At 39.3% G+C, this 12,786-nt stretch overlaps 1 protein-coding gene across 1 annotated transcript in view; it reads left to right on the forward strand.

The window, feature by feature from the left end:
* The window catches only part of LOC106519093 (protein kinase C-binding protein NELL1), a gene marked incomplete in the record, with an annotated part of 155,797 nt that overhangs the window by 95,481 nt on the left and 47,530 nt on the right, over positions 1–12,786 (forward strand). Inside the window, 1 exon segment of the mRNA XM_014010621.1 lies at positions 6,090–6,185. Coding sequence (XP_013866075.1) covers positions 6,090–6,185 — 96 coding nt within the window.

Raw genomic sequence — 12,786 nt, forward strand, 5'->3', positions numbered from 1 at the left:
TAACATAATAGTATAAGCCGCTGCGGATGGTCCGCACATTATCACACCCACAGAGGGAGGGACACACTGCCTGGAGACACACTGACATTGAGCAGAACCAACCCGACCCAAAGTGAATAGAGTAGAACCGAGTTCATGGAGAGGGGTCAAGTAGGTGCTGCTGCAGTTAACAGTTTTATATTATCTATCATAGTCGAGATGTTGAAAGCAAAACAGTCCAAAGTGTGGTGTCACTTTACAAAATATGATGCAGAAACTTCCACCTACAACAAATGCTTTAAGAATATTTGGTGCAAAGACAAATTATTAATGGATTTAAGTTAATATGTTGGTCAATTTCAAGTTTAACTTTGCCTCAGAAATAATCATTGCTTCATAAACCTCTGTGTGAGTGTGTGTGTGTGTGTGTTTTATTTATTTTGAAGTACTGATTTAAATACCATTTAGGAACCGTTACCATTTTGAAAGTATCGATTTAGCACCGGTATCGTTTTAAACACCTTCAATACTCAACCCCAGACCTCACCCMTTTCCCAGTCTTTATTTTGCTGTGTTTCCCTCTGCACATTGTGATTAACAGCTGACTGCATCTCTGCCTTCATGCCTTTCTCTGTGCTTCCCTGCAAACGAAGCAGAGACAGAAATAAGGAGCATTATCTAATGGTTCAAATTTCAGCCACTGTGTGCACAGGTGTGCGCCGCATTAACATTTGATGTTGTGTGGGACAGATGCTCTGTTTTCATGCATCACGTGCATCACCCTTGTGTAGCATTGTGTTGATCTGGACGTGACTGTCAGGTGTGATTGGCACGCGAATGACCTGTACCTGTGTGGATCAGGTGCAGTGTGCGGGTCTTGTGCGCCACACACATGGTGCGCGTTTGGGTTGTATTCCGGTGCGGTGATAGCTTTGTGCGTACCAGCATGTTTTTGTTTTTCATAATTCACATTTAAAATGAAAGTGAACCTCAAATTTAATTTTACATAAAATGATGTGATTCACTGGAAAATAACAAAGAATGTTTCACCGTCATTGCATATACCATACGGTAAATATTGTTTTGAACTGTGATTATTACCAGGAGGGTACAAATGTCTCTGTGCAACACATCACTGAGCTGTGCTTTGCTACYGTGAATGCCAATTATCACATCGGTTTTGTTCTGCTAGTTACAAAGATTTTTTTTTTAAATACAGCTACTTAAACTGTGGAATATTCACATATCTTGTTGGTTATTCCTGCACCTAATTCAGAAATGGGTACTTAGACACCCAATGGCCATGAATGTGGCTGCTTGCAACAGCAGAGCCGGAATGATTTCCTTCTCACCACCCACTGGAAAGCAATCTACAGCCTGTAATGGGAAACTCAAATAGCAAATCTTGGGGTATAAGCATGTCTCTGGAAGCCACGAGTCAGCAACTAGCTCATTTAAGCAATGAGATAGTTTACCTGGAGGTCARGGGGACTTGTGTGAAGGAGGCCATCCTCTCCCCTTGCAGCTCTGGCTCACAATATCTGTTCCTTTAGCGGGGGTCCTGGTAATGTCTTGTGAAGGGAGCAAAAATGGAGCAGCGGGGGGAAATGGAACAAAACAAATAAGAGCAAGCGAACAGAGAAAAATGTGGAAACATGTTTTTGTGACATCTCTGCACAACATAACAGGGTTTGTGGAAACTCAAAATCAGTTGCATCAATGATACACTTCATGTTTTAGTGACTGAATTGGATTCACCCACCACTTTTTTTTTACAAGCACGGGAAAGAATTGCTGCCACAACACTTCCAGTCGTTTGTTGTTTTGAATGCAAAGTTCTGCCTTATTTTCATCTTTCTCGCTGTGTTTCCTGAACCACATCAATAATTTAGCACTTAGCATGATGCGGGGTGGGGAGGATCCTTCAAACACTCGTGGCCTGGAAAAACACAGTTGTTCAACATCACAAAATATCTGCAAATATTTCTTTTTCCTTTCAGTTCAAGCACCATTTATTGTCAGATGAGCCATGATTGGCAATTTAACAAAAACGACGACAATTAATCAGGGCTGAGCTTTAAAAAAAATGTAATAGTTTTTTTTTTTTTTTTTTTGGAGCATTTGTATTGGCCGCCATCAAAAGCAAAGGTGGCTGATGATGGACTTGCCTAATTGTGTCTGTGTGTGTTTGTGTGTATATTATGTCATTAAAATTATGAACCACTTTACAAACTTTATTGAAAATGTCAGGAAATGTTGACTGGATGCAACATTACTTTATTACTGTAGATGGTTCATGTGTTTTAGATAAGGTTTTGCTTCCTTTTGGTCTTAAGGTTTTGTTTTCTGTAGCATGTGCTCCTAGAGTTTAGTTGTTACTTGTGATTTTTACTGAGTTCAGTTTCTTCAAATTAGATCCTGATTCATTTTTTTGTTCTCCCTCATAGACTTGGGTGATATGATGGTATTTTGCTTTGCTGCGTTTTTGAAATATGGTGATCATATACAAAAAATATGATGTATTAGTCACTTGAGGTAATGCGCCAAATTTCCCAGTAATTTCCACAAGGCTTCTATGAAAGCTGGGACATGAACATTGTAGGCTTTTCAGATAATGCACCATAATTTTACTGACACAAGTTCTGGCTACCTCTCATTCAGAAGACAAACAGAGGAGGGGGAGAGAAGAGACGCCCCCACATTTTGTGCCTTTGAACCTCAGAGCAAGGTAAAAAAAAGAAAAAAACTCTAAGTGAGGTAGTGGCAGAAACGTTACTCTCCGGTTCTTGAAATTGTWGTGCTGACAGCTTCGAGACCACCCAGCCTCGGGCTCTCTAGCTGGACTGTTTTTAGATTTAAGCTTAAGTTGATTTTTTTTTTCGAGACAAGCACTCCTCACTGCAGACGAGGAAATAACTCTGGGTAAACCCAAACTTTTAGGATCCAGCAGCGCAGATACAGCTGTGGTCACGTTGGTTTGAAACCTAAAATCCTAAAAAGATGTATTTGACTATTTTGATCTGTTCAACATAACAAGGGGCAAGACCTGTTCTATGACTCCTCTCCTGCTGCTCTGTTTGAGTGACAGGCAGCATCAGAGCAGTGGAACATTTTCCCACACCTGTCTCTGGCTCTATATGCATGTAAAAGCTCACTATTATTAAATACTCAACAAGCCACTGACTCCCCCTTCCCGGTAATATCTGCAACCTTAGGATTACTAGACTTCTTTGCTACWGCAGACCATTCTATGTTCAATATACTAGATACTGTAAATATCACAACTACAAATTTTAATAGAACATCTTTTAACGACTAGTTTCATTACGTGTTCCACTTTTAATGCAATCCAATATCTGACCCATTTCCACTGAGCTGCATATTAATTTGTTTTACAATTGCTTGTAGAAATATTATTACCGGATTATTGCATTATAACAAGTCTAAGTTTGCACGAAGAATCATATCTTTCCAATTGTGTTCATTTACGTAACATTTCCTAACCAGAATAAAATACCGAAGGCAACTGATGCAGTTAGGAGTGAAAACTCTCCCTCTCAGCTTCTCTGCACTCCCACCCCCATTGATGCCCCAGTGGTGCCCCTTCATCTTTTGAAGTCATTAGTTCAATAGGCAGGGAACATTTCGCTGATGATGTTGAAATGATAATTAGAGCTGGAGATAGATTGTGTCAATATAAGTGTAATTAATTAATAAGAGTGAGGTTTATTAGTACAGACGCAATTGGGCTCCTAATGAGAGCCTGATAGAAGTTTTTGCATTGTGGAACCACTTTAATAGCTTCAGGCAAAGGGCTTTGCTTTTATTTATTGCCCACATTTAGTTGTATATTTAGTGCGGGGTTTTTGTCCTCTAAACATCAGCGGTGTTAATTTATGCAGACAAATCGTCTTCCTTTGGTATCATAAACTAACAAGTTACTGCACACATTACACACAGATATTACACTTAGACACTTGGTCTGTGACTATTAAAAGATTTTTCAGCCCATTAGGGCTCATCTCTTAAATCATGTCATTAATTAAGCTTAGAAATGCTAAATAATTTCTCTTTAATGAACTTGCTCAATTAGGCATGCCCTATATTTTTGGTTTAATCCTTCTCACTTTGAGCACTTACTGTACTTTTTACTGTTCTTGTTTGCCTTTTTCAACTGCTTAGCACCCCTCAACCTGCCTCTTTGCCTTGCTGCAGTTGTCTCAGACGTAGATTCACACATACACAAAATGACTGCCATTTCCAGCAAAGGCAGTGAGACAGCTGTGCACACATGCTCTCTCAGGCAGTAAGAATTTCTGCTAGCTGGAAATAAAAGGGGGCTGCAGAAAATGAAGGAAATGTACATGTTGTACCAATGAAATATTTTGGCTTGCCAAGTTCATTTTTGAAATGAGAATGTTATTACGATTAATATTGTTTGTCATTATAGGGGAAAAAAACTTCAATTTTGTTTATGATTTTGAAAATTAATGAAACAATCCAAACTAAATCATTGTGATCCCAGAAACAAGGCAATTTATTACGTGTCTCTGCATCCAAACATTATTAAATGTAAGCTGTTCTGAAAGTACCAACCTTCAAGCAGTTGTATGCTGTCAGGGCTAGCAAAGCCTTCTCTGCTGGCCTAAACACAATCATAATCACTAGTTTATATATTAGAATATTTTACATTTATTATAATTTTATTATTATCATTATTAGGATATCATTATTTTTGAAACATATTTTCTCTTCGTTTCATAGCTTTTTCTCCTGCTGCGCAGTTTCCAGCAGCTTGTATTTATTTAGAGCTTTTATCCAATCAAATTTCGATCATCATCTGTTGCTATGGTCCACAAATCCGCCTCAGGCCTTCAGAAACGAGCAGCGAAGGCACCGGGAGGGTGAAACAAATGACAGCGATACTGTTGCTTTGACCAATCAGGTGCTGAGGTGAAGACACCAGAGCCTGCTAGCTGGCCTCAGACAGYGTCAACATTTTCTCATCGTTTGACTGGTTGATYAGAGAGCAGGAATCAGAACTGGGAAACTAGATTTCTGTAGCGTCTCATAAGCTAAATGCTGGATGGACATTCTCAGTGTTACAGGAAATTAAAACTTATAACAAAAATACAGAACAGAACAGACTGGACTTTCAGTGTTAGCTTCAGGGTGGTGATAGAAAAGGACTTGTTGTTGAAACGAAACGCCATGAGGACCTGTGTACTTCTTCTGTAATATTCACACTTCTTGTTTTACAAACAGTTCTTGTGTTCAACATCTCCTGTTAGTTTGAGTTCGTTTGGAATTTGTCTTGGGGCCAAATCCACTCACATTTTATATTCTACAGGCTGTGTCTTTGGAAATATATTTTATTTTATTTCACTGCCATGCTGACCTGACTATGTTTAGTTGCAATAATATTGTATTTCTTTTGGCTGCTCCTCTTTGAAGAGGTTGCCACAGCATGCAAACTTGCACAAGAGATTTGGCCTTTTTTAAACACCTGACAGGATTTCTATATGTCAGTAAATTTGTCAGTATGTCAAAAAAAATCCCATTTTGCTTTGTCTATTTTAAACTATACTAAAGTGTTCAAATGGAATGTGTGGTAATTAATCTGAAATTATTATTGGTTCTCCAAACTCCTCAGTAAATTTTATTATGCACGTATGCACATTTTTAGATTTTAAATGTTAAATAAAATGTTTTTTTTTTTTTACGTCAAGCACTTTTTTTTAATGAATATGACTTGAAAGAAAACAAGCCCCAGATTTGAAAGAAAAAGTCAAACAAACCTGAGGACAAATTAATAGTTTGAGTCGGGGCTCAATGTTACAGGATTACATGGAAACAGCAGCTGAAGAGAAACATTAAGCTCATTTGAATAGCAACGAGAAAAAAATCCAAAAACAATAATCTTTCTCTCATGCTTGAAAACTTGTTTTAAAAATTGCCAAGGGAATCACTTTGCATCAGAAATACCTTCTGTAAGTCCTAAACAGTAAAGGTTCAAAGCTTTTTTGTACTTCTACTGTAAGCGAAAATGGATTAGTAAACTTGTCTTGGGCACAGAGCAGTGAACTAATGTCTTCACTTTGTTTTTCCAGCCTATTGTGAGGAGGGATGTCGGAGTGGAGGGACCTGTGTGTCTCCAAATACATGTGTATGTCCCTCAGGATTTACGGGACATCGATGCGAGACAGGTAAGACCTTATAAACTAATACACTTTGTACCCAGTTTACACAACCATTATGTTTAACCAATGGCTTGTGTTCATAAAGTTCTGAAATGAAAGACCCATGTGTAAAAGACAACAATGATTGCTGTGACTAAAGCAGAAAATATAGACAGATATCTGGATGGAATTCAAGAAAACTCCACACACAATGGTAAAGACACATGTTGGAAACATATCTGTGTTGATTCATGGACATTCAGGYCACAGCAAATCCTAAGAAATAAAAAAAGAAATGAGAACTTTTTTCTTGAATTTTTAAAGATGGTTCACTGCTCATACAGTCTCCAGGGTTCCAATCTATAAATCTGCAATGAGGTTTTATGTTTTTGTGAGCTGAGCTCAAATGCAAATCACTCTTTTATCTTCTTGAGAGAGAGAGAGTCATCCAAATTTTGTTGGTTTAGTTTTGGTCACAGGCATTAAGGTGCACAATGCTGTGAAACTGYCTGTGGTTAGATTTAAAATGACTTCAGTTTAAATTGGTGAACTGTTAGCCTTCCTTGTTTAAAGGATGGATATTATACATTTTTAGCTTTATATCGTGTTATAATGACATTCCCTCATCAAAATCATACCCAGAGTGTTGCTTTGATTCATTCATACATGTTTGAGAAATGCTTGAATCCACTGTGGTAGTCATGCGAAGCTGCCTAAACACTTGCTCATTCATAATGCCACCTGTTTACCCAAAGCACCTCCCTGGAGCTCAGTCTCTAGTCGATCTCCCACCCCACCCAGAGCACCCCTCCTTCACACAGCTTGACCACTAGCAGCAGCAACAATTAGCAAACACCTGGTGGAACCTGTCTGTTGAGCTTGTAATACTAACTACTGCTCGGATTAAAAAATGCCCTAAACGAGGAAATGTATAGATGCCAAGGAGACTACCTTCTGAAAAGGCTCCTACAAAAGGTTGTAAATGACATGAAACATTAGCTCTTAGTGGTTGACACATTCTGGCCCCCTTGGATCATTCAGAAGACACACGGAGGCGGCAAGGGTGTTCGAACAGAGCCTGCCTCTGACGTCCCTCAGAAGTAGTAACAGAGCCGTGCAAGGCGACTTGTGGAAAAAAAAACCTGCAGTGTGACCGCCCTGCTTGTAGGATTAAACATCAACAGATTTCTTACCGAGGGACTATTGAAGATGACACGACGCAGCAACTTTGTAGTTAGTTAAACAGAATACTGAAGCACAAAGAGGAACACTGAGGTAAATTAATTCAGTCTGTTTTGTGATTGATACGAGGCAGACATCTATCACGCATTAAATACGTCGCGCTCCACTTCAGCCCAGCTGAGTTCTGCTCTGCACCTCCTTTCCCGTTCCCACTCTGCTCGGTTCATTTCTGAAAGCGCACATGTGAGCGGGAACTGGCAAGTTTCTCCTGAACTTTAAGAATGACCCAAGGGAGCTCAAAGGAGGACTGGTCTGTGCGCCCATTTCGCAGAACTCTCTTGTGAATGAGGCTATGGTTCTCTGTATGTACTGAAGTGGGAATGTCAGGAACGGTAGGAGGTCCCTAAAGAGACAGGGGCCAATTTCAAGGGATTTAGATATGATTTTTATAATACCTGAAGGAAGGTAATGTAGTTACTTCATTGTGACATAGAATTGAGTTATGTGCCTGGAAAATACACACAACTCCCCATACCCCTCCAATTGCTCACTCTTAAATATTATTCCATGTCCARAGAAAAACTGTCATCTTAGAGCCATTCCAATACACTGTTCATATGCAGCATTGAGATCTAACGGGACAAGTATGAACATAAGTTTACCATCTAATCATTAGTAACTTTYACCAGAGCTGTTTCTGCCATTAGCTCTAAACCCTGACCGATAGTTCTCAAATATTTCATTTCTGTTCAAACACTGACAGCTGATCTGCAACTTCCCTTCTGCTATAGTGAAGAGACACTCTGTTTGATGCTGTAAACTTGTGTAAGAGAGGTTATTTCAACCGGTGGTAGAAATCAGATAAAAGATCTTGTTTTTTCGTGTGTTTTCTGTGCACAGTGGAAAATTCAGGGTTTTGTGTACAGCAYGTCAAGAATGATTCATGAGGCTCCTCGAGGGCTGTCTGTGTACATTCTAATACCACAATGATATTTAAATGCGTATAAAATATTATTAAGTGGGAGGAAAACAAGGCACTTGTCAGCAGAAAATGTACAAAGCATTTACACTGATAAATGATCTAGAAGTTGATTTGTTTCCCCTCTTTTTCTGGAAGAGAATTGGGATAGAAATGTTCATTCTCACATGCCTTCCCTCTGCAACACCCCTGGAAATTTGATGAGCAGCAGTAACAAGAATTCTTCTTTATGACTTGTTCAAATTAAATTTTCTTTATGAACATTGAAAGATAAGTCTTACAGATGTACATGGAGAATAATTGTAACACAGTTTTTTCTTTAGATTCAGTGTGGACTGATGCTCAGACTCATGCACAGTTGGTATCATCGTATCTCTAGACCTGAGCTTCTGTCTGGGACCCAAAGCACCACGAGTCTATGTGGGGTTGGGTTAAAGTCCCCACTGGGAATACAAAGTATTACCATGTGCCCCTCTCACAAAAACACACATTTAAGTTTCACACGAAAGGCTTTTATTTAAATTAGACACTGCAGAGCTCGAGGTTCCCATAGGAGCTGTAGAAAGGACAGCTAATTTTGCCTGCTCTAATACTCGCTTCTCTTTCCTTCCTTTATTCCTTCTCTATTTCTTCTCTTGCCCCGTCTTTTTTCTTTCCTTACTTTTTGTATCTATTACCATTTTTGTTTTTTACAACTCTGCACATTCTACTGTTTTCCGTTCACTTTCATTATTACCCCTTTTTGTTTAATTCATCTTGGGGTTTTTCTTTGTTCTTTCGGATGGATTTTTTTCTATCTTTCTTTTTCCCTTCTTTACTTGTTTGATTTGTTTTGCTTTTGTACATTTTTCTTTAGTTTTCTTGCCCAGATTTCTTATATTATTTCACTTTGTATACTTTATCTTCTCTTGCTATTTAATTTATGTCTTAACATTCCTTTGTTCATTTCATCCAATCTCATCTTTTCTATTTACCTCTGCAAACTACCTCTTCAGTCACTTTCTATTCTCCTGTTTTGCTATTCATTTTTTTCACATTTTAGCAATCCTCTCCAGATTATGTCCATCTATACCCTCTCTTTCCCCATTATCTGTCTGCTCTCTGTTATTTTTTTCTCTTTCCCCTACATTTTTTCCCACTTTTATTCTATTTCCCATTTGCTTCCTTTCTCTAATTTAACTCTCCTTGATTTTTTTCCCACCTTTTGTTGAGGATGTGCTCATTCATCCTCCATTCTTCACCCTTCCTGCTTATGATTTTTTTTAATATCCACTATTATTTAACATTCCGACTTGGCAGGTTCATTTTTCAGGACTGATAACTTTACTTTACAGTGTGACATAGATTCTAATATCTCCCATATGTAGTCAGACCCGAGCCACCTGTCCAGGGTGTACCCCGCCTCTTACACACTGATCTCTGGAGAGAGATACAAGCTGCTCCATGACCTGAAAAGGAAAAGAGGGTAAAAGGAAATGGATGGATGTAATCAGACCTTATGTACTGCTATCCTAAAATATATGCACATGCCCAACACTGTTCACTCCTTCGGACAGAGATCTCCGAGGTTGTTCATAGGATCAGTTGGCACCACTCATCCAGTTTGGAGGTCACAGCACGAGTGCTCTTATGAACACTGGTACTAGTATTTACTGTATTTCTGGTTTCCGCATACAGTAATTACCACAAACTACTTGTTGTTGTTCATTTGAAAGAGCAGGTCTCATTTTATTCTTTCCAGGATTTTATAAATGATTTAGCAGAAACAAAGTTTAAATGCCACTGTTCTAATTGATTTTAGGAGAGTGAGTTTTATTTGATGTTATTTTATGTTTTATAATTTAACTGATTTAACTGTGTGATTGTCAGGGCGCTCATGTCCGTCTGTCCGTCCGTCCGTCCGTCTCCTGCCACTTATCCGGGATCAGGTCRCKGGGGCAGCAGCCTAAGCAGAGAGACCCAGACTTCCCTCTCCTCAGCTACTTGGGCCAGCTCGTCTGGGGGAATCCCTAGGTGTTCTCAGGCCAGCTGAGAAACATAGTCCCTCCAGCGTGTCCTTGGTCTTCTTCTGGGCCTCCTAGTGGGACATGCCTGGAACACCTCACCAGGGAGGTGTCCAGGAGGCATCCTTACCAGATGCCCGAGCCACCTCAACTGGCTCCTCTCGACGTGGAGGAGCAGCGACTCTCCTCTGAGTCCCTCCCGGATGACCGAGCTTCTCACCCTATCTCTAAGGGAGAGCCCAGCCACCCTGCAGAGGAAACTCATTTCGGCCACTTGTATCCGCGATCTCGTTCTTTCGGTCACTACCCAAAGCTTGTGACCATAGATGAGGGTAGGAACATAGACCGACTGGTAAATCGAGAGCTTCCACTTCTGGCTCAGCTCTCACTTCACCATGACAGACCAGTACAGCGCCCGCATCACTGCAGACACAGCACCAATCCGCCTCCCGCTCCATTCTTCCCTTATTCGTGAACAAGACCCCGAGATACTTAAACTCTTCCACTTGGGGCAGAACCTCCTCCCCGACCCGGAGGCAGCACGCTACCGTTTTCCGGTGCTCATGTATTTTTTTATTTTATTTTATTATTATTTTAACCGTTACGTAATAAGGCAAATCCCATTGAGATCGCAGATCTCTTTTGCAAGGGCGGCCTGGGCCTGAAGGCAACATATTGTATATATTTTTGTGCTGTGGGGGAAACCAGAGTACCTGGAGAAAACCCACACAAGCAAGAGGAGAACATGCAAACTCCACAAAGAAAGACTCCAGGTCCAAACCGGGGATCGAACCACCTTCTTGCTGTGAGGCGTCGGTGCTAACCCATGAGCCGTCATGCTGCTTGTAAAAGATATATTTGATCTCAAGGATTCTTATACTGGTTAAATAAAGTTTTTTTCTAACTATCTAAGTTGTAGTTACATTTTATCAAAAAATTGAAAGATGGTCCACAAACTGTGAAATATGACTGCAAATCTTCACTGTATATTATCCCAGCCAGTTGGGTATGGACTTCAATGCATGTTTTTCCTGTCTGTCCGCTGCTGTTATGAGTTGAACTACCGTACCTCACGGGACATCTTTGAATATAGCCTGTATCTTGGATCCTGCCTTGTGTGGTAGCCTGCAGCCTCTTTTGTTCTTGTGCTACCATGATTCATGTCTCTTTTCTGTCCTTCAGTCCAGCCCTCTCTTTTTGTTATTGTCACTTTAAAACTGCACATCTACATCAAAACCATGTGTATCAAAATGATCAAACTTAATTAGGTTACATAGCTTAATTACCAAGAAGAAATCTGCGACAACAGTTTATCTAAATTCAAATCTTGATTGGCTTTCATCAAATGTACTGCACGCTGTCAGCAAAGTAATACTTTGAGCACCATAAATAAATCCTATTATGCTGCTCAAAGGGGAACAGAATGATTGAAAAAGCAATTTGCAAGAAATGAAAAATCACGGAGGACAAAACAATTAGTTTGAATAAGATTTTGAATGTTTATGTACTGAAAACTTGTCAAATGCAACTGTTTTTTCATATGTTTGAAGTTTTCATTCTCACAGTTTTGTTTGATTTTCTTTGTCTGACCAACATTTTGAGTGACACCATTGTTTTATAAAGAYGGTGCAAATAAGTGCTCTGATCTAAAACTTTTCCTAAAATATGTAAACAGCTAATAATTAAACTCTGTTTATGGGAATCAGAGCAGTTTCTTGGGCCTGCAAAGTTCAATTTGTCATAAAWTTCCAATCTAAGTTGAGTCTTTTGGGTATATCTCATTAATGTGTTTACTTTTTCAGCATTWAAAAAAAAACTGTTTCATATTTCTGCCCAGATATGAATTTTAAAAACATTGCGAGTTAATCACTGATAATCTAAATGCAACAGATTTTATCAAAGGCAGCCAACAGGAAACTAATTAACACGCCCCCCGTTCTTACATCTCAACCACAAGCAATCATCTTCAACTATCTAGTTATCTGATGTGAAAAACCAACTCTGCAGCTGTGTTTTCTCAGTAACAGCAGATGCCCAGACATAACAAGCTGCTAATGCATTTTGGCACAGACATCATATTTGCACCCATAAAATGAAATATTTTTTAGGAAAAGCATTAATTAGAATTGGTTTGGGGAAAAAAAAACTATTTGGAAAAAAATATATAATGCTTTTGCAAAGTGATCTTACATGTCTTCCTTGAACAACTTTTGGAAAGGGGAAGGAAGGAAAATATGCAAAACAGGTAATAATTTGCTGAAAGTAGATTTTCCATTAATGAGACGCAGAATGTAGACATCCACTAATGAAGCTCCTCCCTGTGGCCTTTTGTTTTATGCTTAAGGTTGATATTGGATGAGATGTAGTACAAAATCTCATCAACCAGCATGTTTCAGAATGTCAAGCATATATATACACTCACCGGCCACTTTATTAGGTAAACCACGCTAGTAACGGGTTGGAC

This window comes from Austrofundulus limnaeus, unplaced genomic scaffold (assembly GCF_001266775.1).
Source record: "Austrofundulus limnaeus strain Quisiro unplaced genomic scaffold, Austrofundulus_limnaeus-1.0 Scaffold71, whole genome shotgun sequence".
NCBI classification, from domain to species: Eukaryota; Metazoa; Chordata; class Actinopteri; order Cyprinodontiformes; family Rivulidae; genus Austrofundulus; species Austrofundulus limnaeus.